This window comes from Cygnus olor, chromosome 3, assembly GCF_009769625.2.
Source record: "Cygnus olor isolate bCygOlo1 chromosome 3, bCygOlo1.pri.v2, whole genome shotgun sequence".
In the NCBI taxonomy this organism is placed as follows: domain Eukaryota; kingdom Metazoa; phylum Chordata; class Aves; order Anseriformes; family Anatidae; genus Cygnus; species Cygnus olor.
In genome coordinates this window covers 49,696,348-49,714,358 of record NC_049171.1, presented here as the reverse complement: position 1 = coordinate 49,714,358, position 18,011 = coordinate 49,696,348, and the positions used below count along the sequence as shown (strand labels likewise).

The 18,011-nt window shown below is 37.9% G+C and overlaps 1 protein-coding gene across 1 annotated transcript in view; it reads left to right on the top strand.

Annotated features, from left to right (window-relative positions):
• The window catches only part of REV3L (REV3 like, DNA directed polymerase zeta catalytic subunit), a 125,144-nt gene that overhangs the window by 86,407 nt on the left and 20,726 nt on the right, over window positions 1-18,011 (top strand). Inside the window, 4 exon segments of the mRNA XM_040553862.1 lie at window positions 509-701; window positions 3,092-3,203; window positions 12,957-13,076; window positions 17,638-17,755. Coding sequence (XP_040409796.1) covers window positions 509-701; window positions 3,092-3,203; window positions 12,957-13,076; window positions 17,638-17,755 — 543 coding nt within the window.

The following is an 18,011-nucleotide window of genomic DNA, read 5'->3' as shown; positions in this document are numbered from 1 at the left end:
GTATTCTCCACATCTTCCTTTAAGTGAGTTAGTCTTCATGCCTGTTTGCAAGTTTGGGTGAGGGAGGGAAAGGAAAATAAAGGATGACAGTGATATGTTGTTCCTGAGTCGTTTGGTAACTGAATTTGCCCAATATACTAAGCTGTTTGAAAATACTATGAGAATTTAATTGCTATTGAGCATTTCTGCTTATTTGTATTTGCTTTGGATACAAGAAGGCAATACTCAGAAACAAATACTGAATTTTAATAATTGAGTATAAAAATGCATTAAATGGTAAATTATTTGTAATATGGTGCTTTTTGCAAAAAGGTGAGGTCCAGAGATGCATGTTTAATCACTTCTATTAATTTTCAAGTGTGACCTCTCAGTTACAATAGAATGACCATATGAAAGCCTGTCATTAGTTAATTTGCATTATAATATCTCCTCTTTTTTTTTCTTTTTTTTTTTTTTTTTTGAAGAAAGCTCCAAAGCATACTAATTTATTGTATTTATTTGTTGGTAGGTCCAACACCTTACCCTCATCAGCATGGAGTTACATGCTCGAACCAGACGAGATTTGGAACCAGACCCGGAGTTTGATCCGATCTGTGCTTTATTCTATTGCATCTCATCAGACACAGCACTGCCAAATACTGATAAAAAAGAAATCACTGGTGCTATTGTGATTGATAGAGACAGGACACTCTCAAGCCAAGGTTCCTATTTCTTTTTTTCTTAACATACTTTACAAAAATACTTGTTTCATAATAATCAAACAGTAGCAAGCAAAATATAATCGAGTATCTATATTACTATTTAGCTCATTTAATTTTGTCTTGTTGACTGTTGGATGAATGGCCATATTAAACATAGAGTTTTCCTGCTTATATCTTCTAAAGAACTATTGCATGGGCTGTAAACCACAAATAATATACACATGTGCAAAATATCTATGCTTGCGTACTTGTGGACAAGCTCCTGCAGTGTTCTGAAAATATAAAGAGGAAAACCTGCCTTTAGTTTCCTACTCAAATTGCTGGATAGCTACAAATAGAAAATGTTAAAAGCAAGACAGTATGTTTTATATTTTACTTAAGGGTTATTTTTGTGGTTTTATCTGATCCTTTTAGGATCTAAACAGGGGCCCTTATTCTATTGTACCTTTTTGGCTTTGTTTAGACCAGTGATACTCAACCTGTGGCTCTAGAGCCGGATGTGGCTCTTCATGGCCCTACAGGCGGCTCTCGCAATGTAGGCATCTGATCGGCGCTCCACTCTATCAGGCAGCGCGGGGAGCACTGAGCAAATGGACCAGCAGTGTGGGAGTCGCTGAAGTTCCCCTCCCATAGGGGGAAAGAAAAGGAGCTGCTGGGATCCCCCCACAGGTAAGAGTAGAGATCACCTCCCACCCAGCAGCCGTGGGGCAGAATGGGGAAAAACTTGCCCTTTTGCCCCTTCCACCCCTCCACCTCACTTCTTCCTAGCAGCCAGAAGGGGTTGAAGACAGAATGCTGCTGGGAGAGAGGATGCTGATGTGTCATGTCGTGATGTATCAATATGTGATGATGATGAGGCAGCATCATCACACATTGAAGTGTCATGATGGAAAACAAAAATCACACTGTTGATACTTGATTTTTATGGTGCTCTACAACTCCATTTAATAAAGAAGTGGCTCTCCAGCTGTTAAAGGTTGAGTACCACTGGTTTAGGCTAGTAAAAAAAATTGTCCTCTTTCCTTTAGGGTTTCTTTGGCATTGTAATAAGTATTAAACCAAAAATACTGTCTAAAATTAAAAAGTCTGGACAAAAACCTACCAAAAATAAATTTAGCATTAAGGCAACAGCTCCTTCTTTACCAGTTTATTTTTCAAAGTATCGTGGATATTTTATCATGTTGCACTAAGTCCTTACTATTCTCAGTGAAGTTTATTCTGATATTATATGCTTGTTACTATCTTTAGGAAAATTATCTCCATTAACTTACTAAGTGAGATTTGTCACAGTATAGAATTCTGTGGCTTCCTAGGTGCGTGCCAGTCTGATAAATTATCAAGAAAAAGCTTTCTGTAAAGAGGTCCAATAATATTCTGAAAAAAAGGTTCTGATTTGTTTTTATTAGTGAAATGAAATGATGTTTAAATGTTCATGTGACATTTCTTGCTTTCATTGATGTGGGCTGTCAGTATTTCCTTGGTTAGAACTTTTTGAATTCCCTGTGGAGTGACTTGACATTAAGATACACCTTTTTTTCCCTTTTTGTATTATTATTGCTTTGCAAGTTACAGTACCCATTTTAACATTTATTTCTGAAAGCATTTTTTTTTAATTATCAGGATCTTAAGAATGTGTCAAAGCTGAATGCCTTTTAAAAACTGCAGATTGTTACCTTAATCAGAGATATTACAATCTGTTGTACAGAGAAAATGAAGAGACAGAGTATGTGTTGTATTATTCTTCACTTAATTTTTTTTTGTATTCAGAAAGGCAAATGCTCAGTTCCTACATGAACATGAATTTAGCTGTTACACACACATTACCAGTGTAGACACTCTTAATTTGCACTGTGAGACTGTGAGCACACTTGCTGATGGTTTTCCATTTCTACTGATGACTTCACAGTGTTTTTAAGAAGTGTACCGAGAAACAAAACTATACTGTTATGTAGCATTTCCATTCCTCAAAGCATTTTACAAAGAACTACTCTAAGCTAGCAATTAAAATACATATTTTGCATGAAAACATTGTGTGAGCTATCATATAGTCCTTTAATATTTCTTATTCAAAAATAATTCTCTAATATCTGGACTCTTGTACATTTAAAATGGTGACACATCTTTTGAATTAAATTCATTTATATATGAGAATTTGTGTGAGATTACCACTGTAGTGTAATTTTACCAAGTGAAAAGAACAAATTTTTCCACCCAAGATGAACAGAATAAGTTTCTGGAATTAATTGTGTTAATAATTAATGTTAAAGATTAAATAGATGTATTCCTTGTTTTACTTTATTTTTTTTAACGTTTTATTCTATAGCAATATTGTTGACTGAAGTCATGGAATTCCTTCTAAAATGTAATGATTTGTTTTACTTATTTTCTAGGGAGCAGAGACCAAGCACCCTTGCTTACAAGATCTGGAGTTACAGGACTAGAAGTCAGTTACGCTACTGATGAAAGAACTCTTTTCCAGGAAGTAGTGAATATTGTAAAAAGGTAGCATATCTGTACGTTCTGCTTTTATTTTTCAGGCTTGGTACAGCAGATTTAGTTCCTTCAACCCCTACCAGTCTCTCAAATACTGATTTTTGTTGTTGTTTCCCTCAAAGGCTTATTTCTAGAGTGGACAAGCATGGTGGTCTTTTGAATAAAAATACTTTTCTGCTTTTCCTTTTCTCTGACAGCAAGCACATTCAGATCCTCTTAAGCAGCTGAGTTACAGTCTTGAAACTAATCAGCCATATCGGTAATCTTCTTTAACATACAACCTTTCCTGTTAATCCCAGAATTCATCACATCTCTCTCTCAAACTCTCAGAATAGTAGATATTAACAGTGCTGAGAGCTATAGAAAACCCCTTAGACAGGAAGATTTTTTCTAGGGACTCTGAGGCAAGGCATAAAAAACTTCTGTGTTACTGAAACTGCTGTGGACAAATTACAGTAACCAGTAGCTGAAAATTAGTTTCCTTCATTAGTTTTGTCTTCTCTGAATGGAAATCCCCTGCTCCAACAGACTTGGAAAACTGCTGGTTTTCCCCATCTTCACCAAGGCTGGGAGGCCTGTTTTGCAGCCCTTGGCTTTGTGAGCAGGTAGGAATCACAGACTCCACAATACCACAGTAGGCCTTCAGGCCCTACTGACAGAAGTGCAAATCCATAAAATTGCAAGGAAAAAATGAACAGATTTAAACTAAGAGTCACCCTGCTGGAATACAGGCTCAAGAAAAAAATGTGTACTAGGCAGAGTACATTTGCAATTCTTTCTCTCTCCAACCAGAAAACCTCTGATGAGAAAGACAATGACCAACCCCGTGAAGCCAGAATACAAAAAGAGTTGCTGAATGCAACCAGCACAGGGTGGGTCCTGACAGAGCAGCAGATCCTTGTTCAGAGAAGACAAAATTCAGGTAAGGAAATAATTTTATTTTTCTCTTTCTTGGAAATCTAGTGCTCCATCAAACTTAGGAAAATACTGAGAATGAGAAGCTGCCAATAAATTAAAAATCCTCCACCAGTTGTGGGAAACATTAAAGAGAGAGTGTAGGAAAGAGAATTCAGCAGTTAGGATATATATTTCTTGCTGAAGAACAGAAGAAGGCTACAGCTGTACATACTGAATGCATTACTGGATGAAAAAAGCATGCAATTTTTGTAGCACTCCAAGATGGACTATACTAGGTTACTGACTGACAAATCTCTTAAGAGATGCTCTCTTTCCGCACCGTGCTAGTATGCTTTTTTGACTCAACAAATTTATCTTCAAAGGTTGAGTTAGATAACTTGTATTGTCAGATACGAAAGATTGGATCTATTTATGGAGAAGGAGGAGACTGCTATCTTATATAATTCTTCTTAGTCTACTTCCCTTCTCCATCTATGCAATGTGACCTAAGGAGTCAAACTTCTACTGAATTTTCTATGAAAATGCTTTTAAAACTTGGACCACATCTACAAACTGAAGCTCTTTTTCCCTCTTATTTTCTCGAGCATGGGCCAAAAAGAATATGAAATTTTGCTGGAGTAAATAGTTCGTAAGCACAAAATAAGGGTTTAGGCTCAGAGTAGCTTTAACTAATGGAAGAACTACTGTAAAACTGCCTGATTAAAAAGTAGTGGACTGCAAAAGTTTTCCTCAAGAGGAAATGAACAAGCCAACAGCTTTAATGGAAACTTTCAGCTTCAGGAATTATTTCTAAAATAACCTTCTGTTGCGCTTTTTAAGCTCTTTTTTCCAGCACAGACTAGGTACTGTGGTTATTCTGGTAGGTCCACTTAATAGAAGGTCTGATATGTCAGAGAAAGGAAACAGTCAGGCCACGTTCAAGAAGCATTACCACTTGAGGCCCATGGAGCAGTGCATCAGGCTAGAGTGAATGACAGAACTTCTATTCACTCTTGATTGTCAATACCAGCTTGTTGGTACACTGAACAGAGTACATCATCTGTGGAAGGAATTGTCTTATGCTGTCCAATTGAAGAATTCTTGTTCCCATTTCTAGTCATTCACTTATCAGTTGGCCTAATTCTTGCTCTTATTTCATATATGTTGTGGAACGTGCTCATTTGTTTCAAGTTCCAATCTTTCATTTCTCTGTTTAGGCCTTTGTTCGGGTCATTGAATATTAGAAGTGGTTGATTCTGTCACTTTTTGTCAATAGATGTAAATTCTGGTAGAGTACATTATAGAATTCCTCACCATTGTTTCAGCATACAGATGAGGAGAGGTGATTCTGGGAAAGGTTTGCTTTATGCAACTTAGCAAATACTACTTTATCACTTAGCTCAGCAGCTTCTTCTTCCGTCAGAAATCCACAAGTGTTAAACAACAAAGAGTATCTATACAAATAATCTTTACAGTGTGCTGGTTGATATTGAGGGACAGAGATGCTAAAATAAACTAGGGTTATAGATTCTACTACAGGGTTGGGAGATCCCCAGTTATAGGGAGGTTGGAATTAGGTGATCTTTAAGGTCCTTTCCAACCTAGGCCATTTTATGATTCTGTGATCAGTGAGGTTTTAATGCTTGAAGATGTTTTATTCTTGGGCTGTACCACTGGTCCTTTGTCAATGAATAGTGTTTCCCAAAGCTAATTTTTATAGTGGAGTTAAAGTTGCTGTTTTGTATGTTCATCAAAGACTAATATTGCTTCAGAAATTTCAGTGGAATTGATTAGCTGAAGTTGGATTGAGTTATACTTCCACTGTGAAATTGTTTACTAGATCTGAATGCGCACAGCAAGATAAGCATTTTTCCAACAAGACAAAGTAAATGCCTTGATAAAGCAAACACCAGGTTAATTGTTTTCCTGTGAAATGAATAGAGGTTGTCTCTGATTAATTTGGGGCAGTTGGCAAATGAAAATGACATCCTGAGGCCTGCAGAGCAGAAGAAAACTTGATTGTTCCTTGTCTGGAATCACGATCTGTGATTTCATCTATGCTGAAAACTACCATATTTGTCCAAATACTGAGGGCAATAAGTACCCTTTATTTCTAGATTATTACTGAGTGTGATTCAGCTGTGGAATAGGAGTACTTACAATGTGGGTATCAAAATCTATTTAAGAACAGCTAAAAGAAAGCACATCATTGCAAAGGAAATTTGAGAATTCTCTAATTCTCAAAGATACTGAAATACTGTGTTGCTTGAGGGTTGAGAGAGAACAGTTGGAACAAGGGAACAGTTGGAAATGAAGAGCAAGGGAGGTGAGTTTCGAGGAGGCAGGAAGAGTAAACAACAAGTACTTGGAACAAAGAAAAGCACAATTAAAGTGATTCTTGGTACCCTGACAGCTGTCTAGGAGTTTAAGAGGAAGCTTCACGTACATATGTCCAGTTTTCCCATCTTTGGTAAGCTGTCCTCTGTAAACAGGAAGATAGGACCAGAGCTCAAAGCTGGATTAAAGCAACTGAAAAACAACCTGCTTTCCATCTTGTGCAGCCAGTGAGGGTGATCTAGTAGCACAGAGGGCCAAGTACAGGAGTTGTAGGCTCTTTGGATTTGCCATAGGGGAATTTCTTTTCTTTTTTTTTTTTTTTCCTTGATATGGCGCCTGTATCTGTATTGCTGTATTAAAGCATTCTGTGATGCTACCTGAACAGCCTTCCTGAATAGACCCTCTCTTTATCAGAAGGTGTCAGCTTCAGTGAGTTGGATTAAAACTGGAAGAATGTCTGCCTGCAAAACAGAACTACCTCTCTGAATCTAAGGGCACAAGATGGGTAAACACATTCACATAGCTCCATAAACCAGTCTGTACAAAACATAGAAGAGCTGGCTGTTGGAGGAGAAGGAAGGGAATGCTACAGGAATGTTTCTTGGAGAGGTTAAAAAAAAATGGCAGGAAAACTAGAGATATCCAAGCTGATGGAGCAGTGGATTCCCATGAAAGAGAAATTAAATGTCTGGGCCTCTCTTTCAGTTTAAGACAAATTATGCCTTTCTTCTGTAAGTGCAAATACCACCAGGTAGCAGAAAAGGGCTGGTCCTGCAATTATGAGAGTAGCAAGATTTGGGGAATCTATGTGGGAATGCACAGTCCCCATCTTTGTGACACACAGAGGATTTGTAAACAGAATGGGCTTAAATAAAAAGGTAGTAGATTCACTGTTACTTGTCACTCACTAGCCACCAACTGCGCTTTGTCCCCATGGAAGTAGTTTCTGGTAAAAGTATAAAAACAGAATAAAGCTATAAGATTTTCTTTAAAATTTGGGGGGATGCACCATTTGTAATTTATTTAGTTGTTAATACTTAATGTTTAAATGTTTTGTCTAATGTTTTTCTTGTAAGATACAATGCTAATCAAAATTTTGTATTAAATACAATGCATTATGTTTGTTCTTCTGTAAATGCTCTAGCAACATTTCCCGTACAAAATAGAGATGCGTTTGTTAATCTAACCTTCTTTTCCCAGGCTAGTACCATCTTCTGGGGAGTATTCCTGTAAACATCTCTGCTTAATGTCCTTTATCAACTTCATGGATTTTTGTTGTCCAAAGCAAACTGGAAAAATGTTCTCAGAGATTTCAATTATATGTTTGAGTCACCAAGTATTCTGCTTTTGTCTGTGTTGTAGGTCTGGCCTAATTTTTTTCCCCCTTTTTCTCTCAATTTTAGCTGGAAGAAAAATAACAGTCAGGAAAAGCAGACTCATAATAGAAAGGAAGGCATAATTGGGAGCTTTAGTATTCATTCATGAAATTATCAAATGAGAAAGTGGAAGAGATGGCATAACAGCACATACAACTTAGCTAGAAAGGAAAATAATTTTATTTCTTCTCTCTGCAGCATGTATGAGTTGAATGCTAATGCTGTCGTGTTTAAATCCTGCCAGTATGAATGCTGCTTTTCATCTTTGCAGAGAGACTGGCAACAGCATGCAAAGCAGTATCAGGGCCCATCCTTTTAACAAAAGAGCACTGTGTTGGCAGGCATACCTCATATTCCTGTCATGTTAGTTCTAGCCAACGGCTTTCAAGTATCAGTGCTGCAACTTAGTAGTTTCTTGCAGGTGTAAAAGCTGGTCTCATTACAATTTCTTTTAATAAGACAGCTTAATCTGGTGGTGAAGACCAACTGGATAGTATACTGTAAAAATTGGGAGAAGGGAGAATGAGGAATATGAATTTGTCCTCTCCTTAGCTCACAGCCTCTCTTCTTTATGTTACAACATGAAATGGGGAGAGAAAGAGTCAGATAAACTTTGGTTGAGCTTTCCCCATGTTGGCTAAACCTTGGGTTTACCTATTCTTTTCTCCATTTAAAATAATAACTTCTAGCTCCAGTCACCTCTTCTCTAATAGCAAAAAGAACACCACAGGAGCTCTCAACAAAAACACACTGGCCCATTGGTACACCTGATACATGGAATTGGGCTGCAGGAGAGGGCAATTTTGCTACATAAATAGAAACAGAGTTGATCAGCAAGAAAATGATCAGGAAACAGCAGCACCTCATGTCAGGTGCAAGAAATCTGACAGGTCTGTTAAACCTGTTTCATAAAGTAGACCTGACTACTCTCATGCAGGAGTTCGAGGGGGCAGTGTTGTTCAGGAGAACAGAGTTTTACTTGAACTTAATTTTATTTAGGTATTTTTTGCCTTCAAAGATAATTCAGAGATATACTTAACCAAAAATTGTTATTTTGATTGTAAAGTTAAACAGCTAAGATCGGAAGTATCGAAGTATCCACAAATGTCTTAATACTTATAGTCCTTTGTGCATATGCATTCTCAATGCATATAGATGTGCACAAAAAATACATGGATGTGCAACTATTACTGGAGGATCTGAGCAACTCAATTGATGGTAGTGTGTTTAGCATTTTTTTAATACTTCCAGAAGGATGCCACTTGGATACAAGCTTTAAATATGATTAAATTAGGCTAAGGGACTATGTTTACAGGGAATTTACGCTACAGTCTGAATTTACCATTTGCTAGCTACTCTGCCTTGATTTTCCATGTAGATAACTTCATATAAGAGTCATCTGACTGAAAGCTAGAAATCTGTACTTAATTGTCCATATCCAAATAGCTAGTACCCTCATCACAATGTACGTTAAATGGAAAGAACCAGATCTCTTTCTGCGAGAGGTGGCTAAAATATAAGGGATAGTTTACCCAAAGGTAAACTTTTTCTTCATTGACAATAATGAGATTAGCTTATAAGACTTCAGATGCCTAAATCAGCTGGAATGAGACCCTTCCCTTAGTACGTGTGCAGTGTCTAGCTGGGAAGGAAAAGCAGGGTAGGTAACGCACTGCAAAGTGATAATCTCTGACTCAGTAATGTGCCATTATAGGCAACCTTTACATGCCTTGTCAATGCAAGGAGTTCAAATCTGAGTTCAAATCTAGCACATTCATTTTTTAATCATTTGAGTGATAAATTTTCCAACTTACATGTAAATTGACATTAAAATTGTGTCAAAATATGTATTTTAAGTTAGATCCAGCAGTTTATTCATGTAAGAAAATGGATGTATCTGAAAACACAAACTGAAGTATTTTAATGTCTTGTCTTGTAGAACATCTTCACATCTGAAGGATACCAGAGAAACAATTCTTGAGATTACATGCAGATGGTCTACAGAGGTTGTTTTATTCACTAGCTTAAAAGTGAATAGTAAGATTAATGCAGGAAGTGAATGAATGTTGTACTCAGTTGCAATACAAGCAGGGGTATTTGCAGTAAGAATGTAATACCCACCAAATTTTGAATAAGTAGGAAGTGAGGGGAGGTAGTACACTACTTCTGCAAGGAAAAACACAAAACACTTCCTTCATCACAGATGGTAGCTGCTAGTATAGTTACAGTGACTTGCTGCTTCCAAATAGTATCCTGGTTTCTGTTCAGAACTGAAGTAAAAGAACAAGCAACCCATGGCGTAATAGATACTGTTTTCTTATCACATAAGCAGTTCTTCACAAGTTTCACATTCAAGCATGCATCTGTTGTAGAACTTGTCAGCGTAACATCTTGACCTGCATAAAATATAGAAGCATTTTCCGTTTGGGGCAGTGTGAAACCAATTTTCAAATATGGATGTAAATAAATGACCAGTCCTGTAATGTTTTCCTTCATTTGAAATAATAAACAGCATTTTGTGGTATGCTGGTACCTGGATAGTTTAGTTACGAGAACTAGCATGAAAATATGTTAATTTTTTGATGTTTATTGCCTGACTATATAAAATTATATGATTTCTTTTGGTTTCAAATCTTAGATCGAAGCTATTCATAGTGTCAGAACCTCAGTTGACAATCATTGTGTGTTGTGTTGATCAGCAAATAGTGATCGTTCTTCTTGATGCTGTGATTCTGCAGCTGGAAGAAACTGCAGGCTAAATTCATTTGTTTGTCCATTCCAAGTTCCAAGTAACTTTGGTTTTGTGCCACTGTGTACTGTTCGAATGGAGAACAGAAATTAGTATTTATATTTCTTTTGCTCCAGATGATCATTACCTGTATCCAGAAACAAAGAATCATTTCATTTGACATTAAAAGCAAATAGCAAAACATCCCCCAAATGCAAAGTTCTTGTAATGGTTCTTTTAATGTCTTTAGAATGTGAGAAATCAAAAATTTACTTCAAAGTCTTCTGCCTTAACAAAAATTGTATAAAAGCCTTTCCTTCGGAGGTAGAAGTAGGTGGTAAAAAGGGTTTTGCAGCTTTTCCTAGGTGATGCAAAAGCCCAAACTGTAGTAAGGAGATGGTTGCACTGAGTTAGAAGATTCAGATACTTTTCCCTATATTTTTCACAAAATGTTAGTGTCTGTGGCTGTTGTGGTTTAGCCCGGCTGACAGTCAAACACCACACAGCCGTTCGCTCACCCTCCCCCCTCCCTCTCCGGATGGGGGAGAGAAACGGGAAAGTGAAGTCTGTGAGTTGAGATAAAGACAGTTTATTAAGACAGGGAAAAGAATAACAACAATAATAATAATAATAATAGCATTAATAGTAATAATGTGTACGAAATAAGTGATGCACAATGCAATTGCTCACCACCCGTTGACCGATGCCCAGCCTATCCCCGAGCAGCCGGCCACCCCCTCCACCCCGGCTAGCCACCCCTATATATTGTTCAGCATGACGTCAGATGGTATGGAATACCCCTTTGGCCAGTTTGGGTCAGCTGTCCTGGGTCTGTCCCCTCCCAGCTTCTGCTGCATCCCTAGCCTGCTCGCTAGCAGGACAGAGAGAGGCTGAAAAGTCCTTGGCTTGGTGTAAGCACTGCTCTACAACAATTAAAACATCAGCATGTTATCAGCGCTCTTCTCATTCTAATCCAAAACATAGTACCCTGCCAGCTACTAGGAGGAAAATTAACTCTGTCCTAACTGAAACCAGGACAGTCGCAGAAGTGTGGAGAGCCTCTTGTAGAGCTATTTTCAGAGTAGCTGCTTACTTTAAAGTGAGTTGTCATGCACCTTTGGCTGGGACATGTAAGCAAGGAGACGCTTCCATGTTAAGTGAAAGTCTGAATCTTCATTTGTCATGTCTGTGACATAACTTTAACTTAAGAAATGGGGAAGGGGTATTTTCCTATATCGAGTAGTCAGCAAATGTTGGCATTTTTTGATGTGTTTAGGGATGTAAAAAGTAGAGATCCTGTCCATAAGCCAGGGACCCGACTTCTTCCATAACCAAGGTTTACAAGCCTGTATCCTGTTGTGGGGTTGGGCATGGACTGTGGGTGCAGGACCCACATTATTTTCCAGTCCTCTACCTCCTTGTCATCATTCAGCTGTATTGAATCCTGCCTGCTGGGACTCAAAACCCAGCTATTTTTTTTGGCTATAAAAATAACAGAAATCTGTTTGGGCGGTCTTTTTCTGCCCAGCACAACAAAGTTATCCTTAAGCTCTTCTCCTACAAGTGACCAGCTGCCCAAATCATGACTTCCATTTTTAATAGTGCCTAATGAAAAGGTAGATGAAACAGGCTCCTCTGAGCCAATTCCTACCTACACTTCGATTTGAAACCACCTTGCTTGTCCTTCTGTCTAGTCAACTCCTCTCTGAGGCCTGAACTGGAAGATAGGCAGTGACAGTATTGAAAAACAGCTGTCTTTTCTTTCTCCTATACCTGAGTGAGTCAAATTTTCTACCTGGCATGAGGTACAACGTAAAATCAGTTTTTCCTGTGTATCTTACAGAAAGAAAAGGCTACCTTAAAGTAAGAGGTATTTAAATGCAACTGGCAGATGAAGTTGCCAGATGAGGTTGCCTTTCTCCATGTCGCTGACAGCTCACTCAACTGTCAGTTGTAACTTTCCCAAGAGGGTCATCATTTACGACCAGCAATGTCCTCTGATTATTATAAAATACACTACAATATGCAGGACACACTGGTATTTGTAAAACATTTGAGTAGCTGAGTAGCAAATTCTATTCTGTTTCATAAAGAAAAATAATACAGCAAAGTTTGAGGAATGGACTACACTTCATTGCGGATTGGTCTTCTGCAGGTAGTCAGGTTGCAGTTACACTTCGTACAGAATACCTAAAACCTGATAGATCTAGATTTTGTTCTTTATTTGTAAAAACTGAATTAACAGAAGTATATAAAAAAAATTGCTTTCCCAATGAAAATACTACTCCTAATTTTTTTTTCACTTGAATGCTATGAAAATGCTTTTCTGACCATGATTAGAATGAAATCCTGTTTATTCTCTGCTCATGGAAAATATTTTCTTAAATAATATGAAGCTCATTTTCCTTTTTCCCCCCTCTCTAGATATGACCCAGACATTTTGTTAGGCTATGAAGTCCAGATGCATTCCTGGGGTTATCTCTTACAGAGGGCTGCTGCATTAAATGTTGATTTATGCCAGATGATTTCTCGTGTGCCAGGTAAGTTACTAATGTAGGTTTTCAGTTCAGTTACAACGGAAAAGAGTTGAAATCTAAAAATAAACATATAAATAATGCAGAGTAACTTTTCATATGGACCTCTTTTTTGTTGTTGCTGTTGTGTTGTTATAGCTATAATCACACACACACACACAAAAAAAATACTGGTTTTCAGTGTTTTCTGAATCTTGAAATTTCTTGTGTATTCCACTTCTGGGTGTGTCCTTTATGCATGAACCTAAGCTCATTTTGAGTAGTTGTGTGTGTTTTCTTGCCAGGCCCCCATTTTGCATGCTATGCTACATCCCGAAGTAGAAGGGGTATAGAGCTGCTGAAGCTTCTCCCCAGCTCATCACTGAAGAACAGTCCCTGTTTCTGTGTGCATTGTGTATCTTTTGGTGTTAGTTCTAATTGTAATTCCGTAGCATAAATTTACAGAAAGATTTCAGTTTTTGGTGGTGCTTCTGCTACCTTCTCTTGCTTCTCCTTGGCTTCAGTCATATCCATGTCATTCAGGGTAACCACCATAATCATAGTATGTGGTTTCTCTGACTGGAGTACAATGACATAAAGATGCTGCTGAGCACTATTTGTCCTGGTCAGCAGCTCTGTAATAAAAGCCTTGCTTTAAATAGCCATTCTTGTGCTTCAGGGAAATTTTACTGTTCCAGTTGCTGATGCTTTCCTCCAGCATTCAGAAAAAGATCTCTTTTGGTGGTGTTTTTTTCTCGAGAACATAAGGAAAGTTATCCAGGAGAGTAGTAAGCCTGGTGTCTGTACTTAGCCAATTAATAGAAACTATAATTCTGGAGACTGCAATTAGTGAACAGCTGGATAAATATATTGCCCCAAGAAGATTCAAGATAGCTCTATGAAGTGAAAAACTGCCTAAAAAATGTGTTGTAGCTCTTTGCAGTTGTCAAAAAGATGTGGATGGGGGAGATAAGATTCTTGTTAAAAAAAAAAAAAAAAGCTGCTTTTGACAGGGCTCTTGTCAGAGATCTGTACAGAAACTAAATAGCCATGAAATAAGAAGTGTTTACCTATGATTGTCCTTTTAAAAACTTGGTCTTGTTACTCTGTAATGGTTGAAAGAGCAAATGAATTATTAGAAGCTATGGAGAAAATAAAATGAAAAACAAGAAATATACATGAAAAAATCTGTAGTGTGCTAGCACATTAAATAGTGCGGCTCTAGCCTCTTCATAACCTCTTGCCAATCAAAATGGATATAGGAGAACTGGTAAACATGAGGAGGGTAATTCAAATGTGGCTAATGATTTAGTAAGGTATGATTCCAGAACAGACAGAACTCAGTAAGAATCCTGTGAAATCTTGAGGGGTATAAAGGGAAATATGGCTTGGTTGTTCGTGATTTTTTTTTTTCCTGACACAAACCAGAAATCATCAAATGAAGCTAGCAAATGGCAGCTGCAGAAGAGGAGTTGATTTTTCATCCCTGGCTTGTTGAACTATTGAGCTCCTTGCCGGAAGACAGTATGAATGCTTTAAGTTTGTTTACTTCAAGAGAGAAGTTCTTCGAAGAAAAATCCATTGGGTACTATTGTATATATGAAAGTAATGTCTGGCCCAGGAGGCTGCAAATTGATAGATGTTAAAAGAGCTTTAGAGGGATTATCTGTAATTTGCTTCCCCTATTTCTGAGGCATCTGCTTTTGGGTACATGATAGAACGTGATACCGGGATAGTTGCATCCTTGGACTTACCAACGTAGCAGTAGCATCTTTTATGTTGGCATCCTATCTGCCTGGGCAGGAGAAGAACATGTTTTAGAGGAGCTAAGTTCACTCACTCCTTCCTTGACATTTGAATATTTGTGCACTCCTTTTATACTTCCAAAACTTTGGATACTCTTGGTACCTATGACTTGTTTAGAAAATGTCTGGGTTGCAGAGACCACCCAGGGACAAGAAAACATAAGAAAAAATTTACATCTTCAGCTGAAAGTTGCTTGTAACTGGATCTCAGTCTATTTCTAAGCATTTAATCTATCAAAAGCAGGAGCACATAACAGTTTAAGTGTGAGTTGGTCATCAGAGGTCACAACAAGTTTCTCTTTTCAGCACAAAGATCTCAAATTTTTGCTGCAGGAAAAATAGCTAATTGGATGAACCTTGTTATTAAATTTCTTTGATGGCTCGAACTGAGGTGATACAGTGGTTGCAATAATAATGCCTTTGGGTACAATCTTAAGATGTATTGAAGGATGTTCAGAAAACCTTTTGACCTACCTTGAGATTAGCAATCTCTTTGGTAAGAGTAATGGTAAGCGTTGCACTCAAAGGTTTCCTAAACCTTCAAAGATCACAAGGGCTTACTGCTCTACTGTGGAATTATGACTCAACTATTTTTTCATTTCAGGATGGGTTCGTAACTTCAGTTCAGCAACTCGTGTGTCTGCTTTTGTTCTCAAAGGCTGAATCACAGCTCTTGTCTTGCAAGATAACTTTGCCTGCACTTTGGTTGTTGCAGAATCAACAGTTAAATCAGCAAAGCTCTGATTAGTACACACCTTCATAACATAAGCTGTTGTTCGAATTACTAGAAGTGGAATACACATGAAGAGTTCCTTAAAGAAGGGTTACCTCTATAGGAACTGTCTGGTTCTTGGTGATGTCCCTATGTATTTCAGAGTCAGGCTTCCATCCCTACATCTATGGGGTCCTACCTACACAGCTTGGGTTTAGTTCTAGTGAAGGAATAAAGGGTTGTATTACTTAATACCATTGGACATAAAGTGCAGGAGGGCATGCAGGACATAGACATGATCTCCACAGCACTGTTACTCATAGTACATGAGTTCTTGTGCTAGGTATTAGATGTACACCCAGAAGTGGAATACATAACACTTGAAATATTTCTAAGAACCAGGGTTATTGTAAGGTAAGTATCTTCTTTTGTTGAACCGCAGGAGAAAGATAAGGAAATTCACACTGAGCTCCTCCCAAAAGTGTCATGCCAAAAGTGTTGGCTTGCATGCATGACCATAAACATACAAGTGTGTTCTGTGTTGCTTTGTGGCCTTCTTGTCCATGGGTTTTACCCCATCTGTGTCCCTCTTGCTTTTCCAACCCCTATGCTTCATATTTCCCTCCCTTCTTCACATGCTGTATTTTCAGAACAGGAAGTGCTCCTTCAAGCAGTATGCTCCTCTTTCCTCCTATTGAAATAAAGATGGAAGGTACTTTTCCTTCCCTTTCCTGTGATTTCAACTTAACAAAAGAAAGCTGGACTTCTCTCTGGTTTTGCTTTATTGGCTGAGTCTGGTGCTGCCTCTGCCATTTACAAGTGAACTATTCATAAGTCATTAGGACACACCACAAGAGAAGTGAGTACTGTGCCTGTGCGTAGTGGCATTTTTTGTGTGTGCACTGTGGCCTCCTGTTTCCTCCTTTGCATCACAACTCAAAGATAGGGAGTGGGGAACAGAGGATGAGAGGAGACTTCTTTTCGTTTCATCTCACACACTTGAAAGGTAGGAAGACTGCCCAGTTCTCCTTCTCTATACTTTGTTCCCAGAGAGGCTCAAATGGTTCTGGTGATATTCCCCATGCCAGCTGTAGAGCAACTGTGAGTTTTTGTGAGTAGGATACTGTACAGGCATATCTGGTAGAGTCAGAGTACACAACGAAAAATAGGTATGAATGTAGAATTGTGGGGAAATTGCCTCAAAATGCTTTCTTCTTCCGTTAAACTAAAAAGAAGGAACAAGACTAGAGGTTTGTGGAGGTAGCCCTAAAAGCACCTTGATTAATAATCTAACAATACAGAGTGTTTTCATATTGAATTTTAAACTCTATTATGCATTTTAAAAAAACATCTCTGTAAACTCAGGAAAGAATGTCAAAGCTGTAGCCTTAGGTTTACTGAAAGAAAGACATATACCAAAAGGATTGTCCTCTCTTGTGTAGTAGTATTTCAAAGTATATTAAAAAAAAAAAGGCATAAGAGGTTCTTTCCTGTACAGTAGTCACTGTTACAGAAAGAGTCAGATTGTTCCTTCTTCCTCTGCATTTGTTCCTTCCTGTATCCTTCTCTCCATCTGTGTTGTCCAGAACTTACGTCTGCCTGCTCCCACTCTGTTTTGCTTTCACAATATAAAAGGTGCTGAGTTTTCTCCCCATGACTTGGTTCTGATTGTGTAAGATCATGAAAGGTAAAACCTTGAGTTAGAAACTCCTTAGGACAGAGATCACTTTTCTCGTGTGTGTGTATTGTGCACTAACATGCATGCAGCTAGCTCTCAAGTGACATTTGGCACTGCTTAGCCAATATATCGCTACGGAGAATATATTGCCGTGGACACCATTTCAATGAACCCAAAGTAAGAGTTATCTTCAGAGGGTGTGCAAGAGTGGAAAAACATGGGGGAATTTCATTTAGCAGTTTGTAGAAGACTGGTAAATAACTAACATTGTACAATCAGTAGCAGTTTTTAGGAATTCTTATTTTTCTAGGCACTCAAATGGGCAGAGAGATAACTTGATCTGATGTTGCCTGCATTGTCTACTTGTCTAAATGTATTTTCTTTTATGTCTTTAGAGGATAATGAAGGAGAACAGATTTGCAGCTGAGCTGGATGAATCTGGGTCAGATACAATGAGTGAAATAATATTGGTGGGTCGAATTACCTTAAATATTTGGAGATGATGGAGAAATGAGGTAACGTTACAAAACAGTTTGTGTGTTAAATTTATGGTGTTTTTTTGAATTATTGTGAGACTTTGTTGAAAAATCATATAGTTTTATATAGCTTTTTCTTTTTTTTTTTAATACCCTTCAAATACAGCTGTCTGCCACTCTGTGAGATGGATTTTGTTTATCACTGAAACGTAAAATACTGAAGCCATTCTCTTCCAGTATTGTTTCTTAATGATATTCCTTTATGCTTCTTTGTGGGTCTTGAGAATAACTGTTT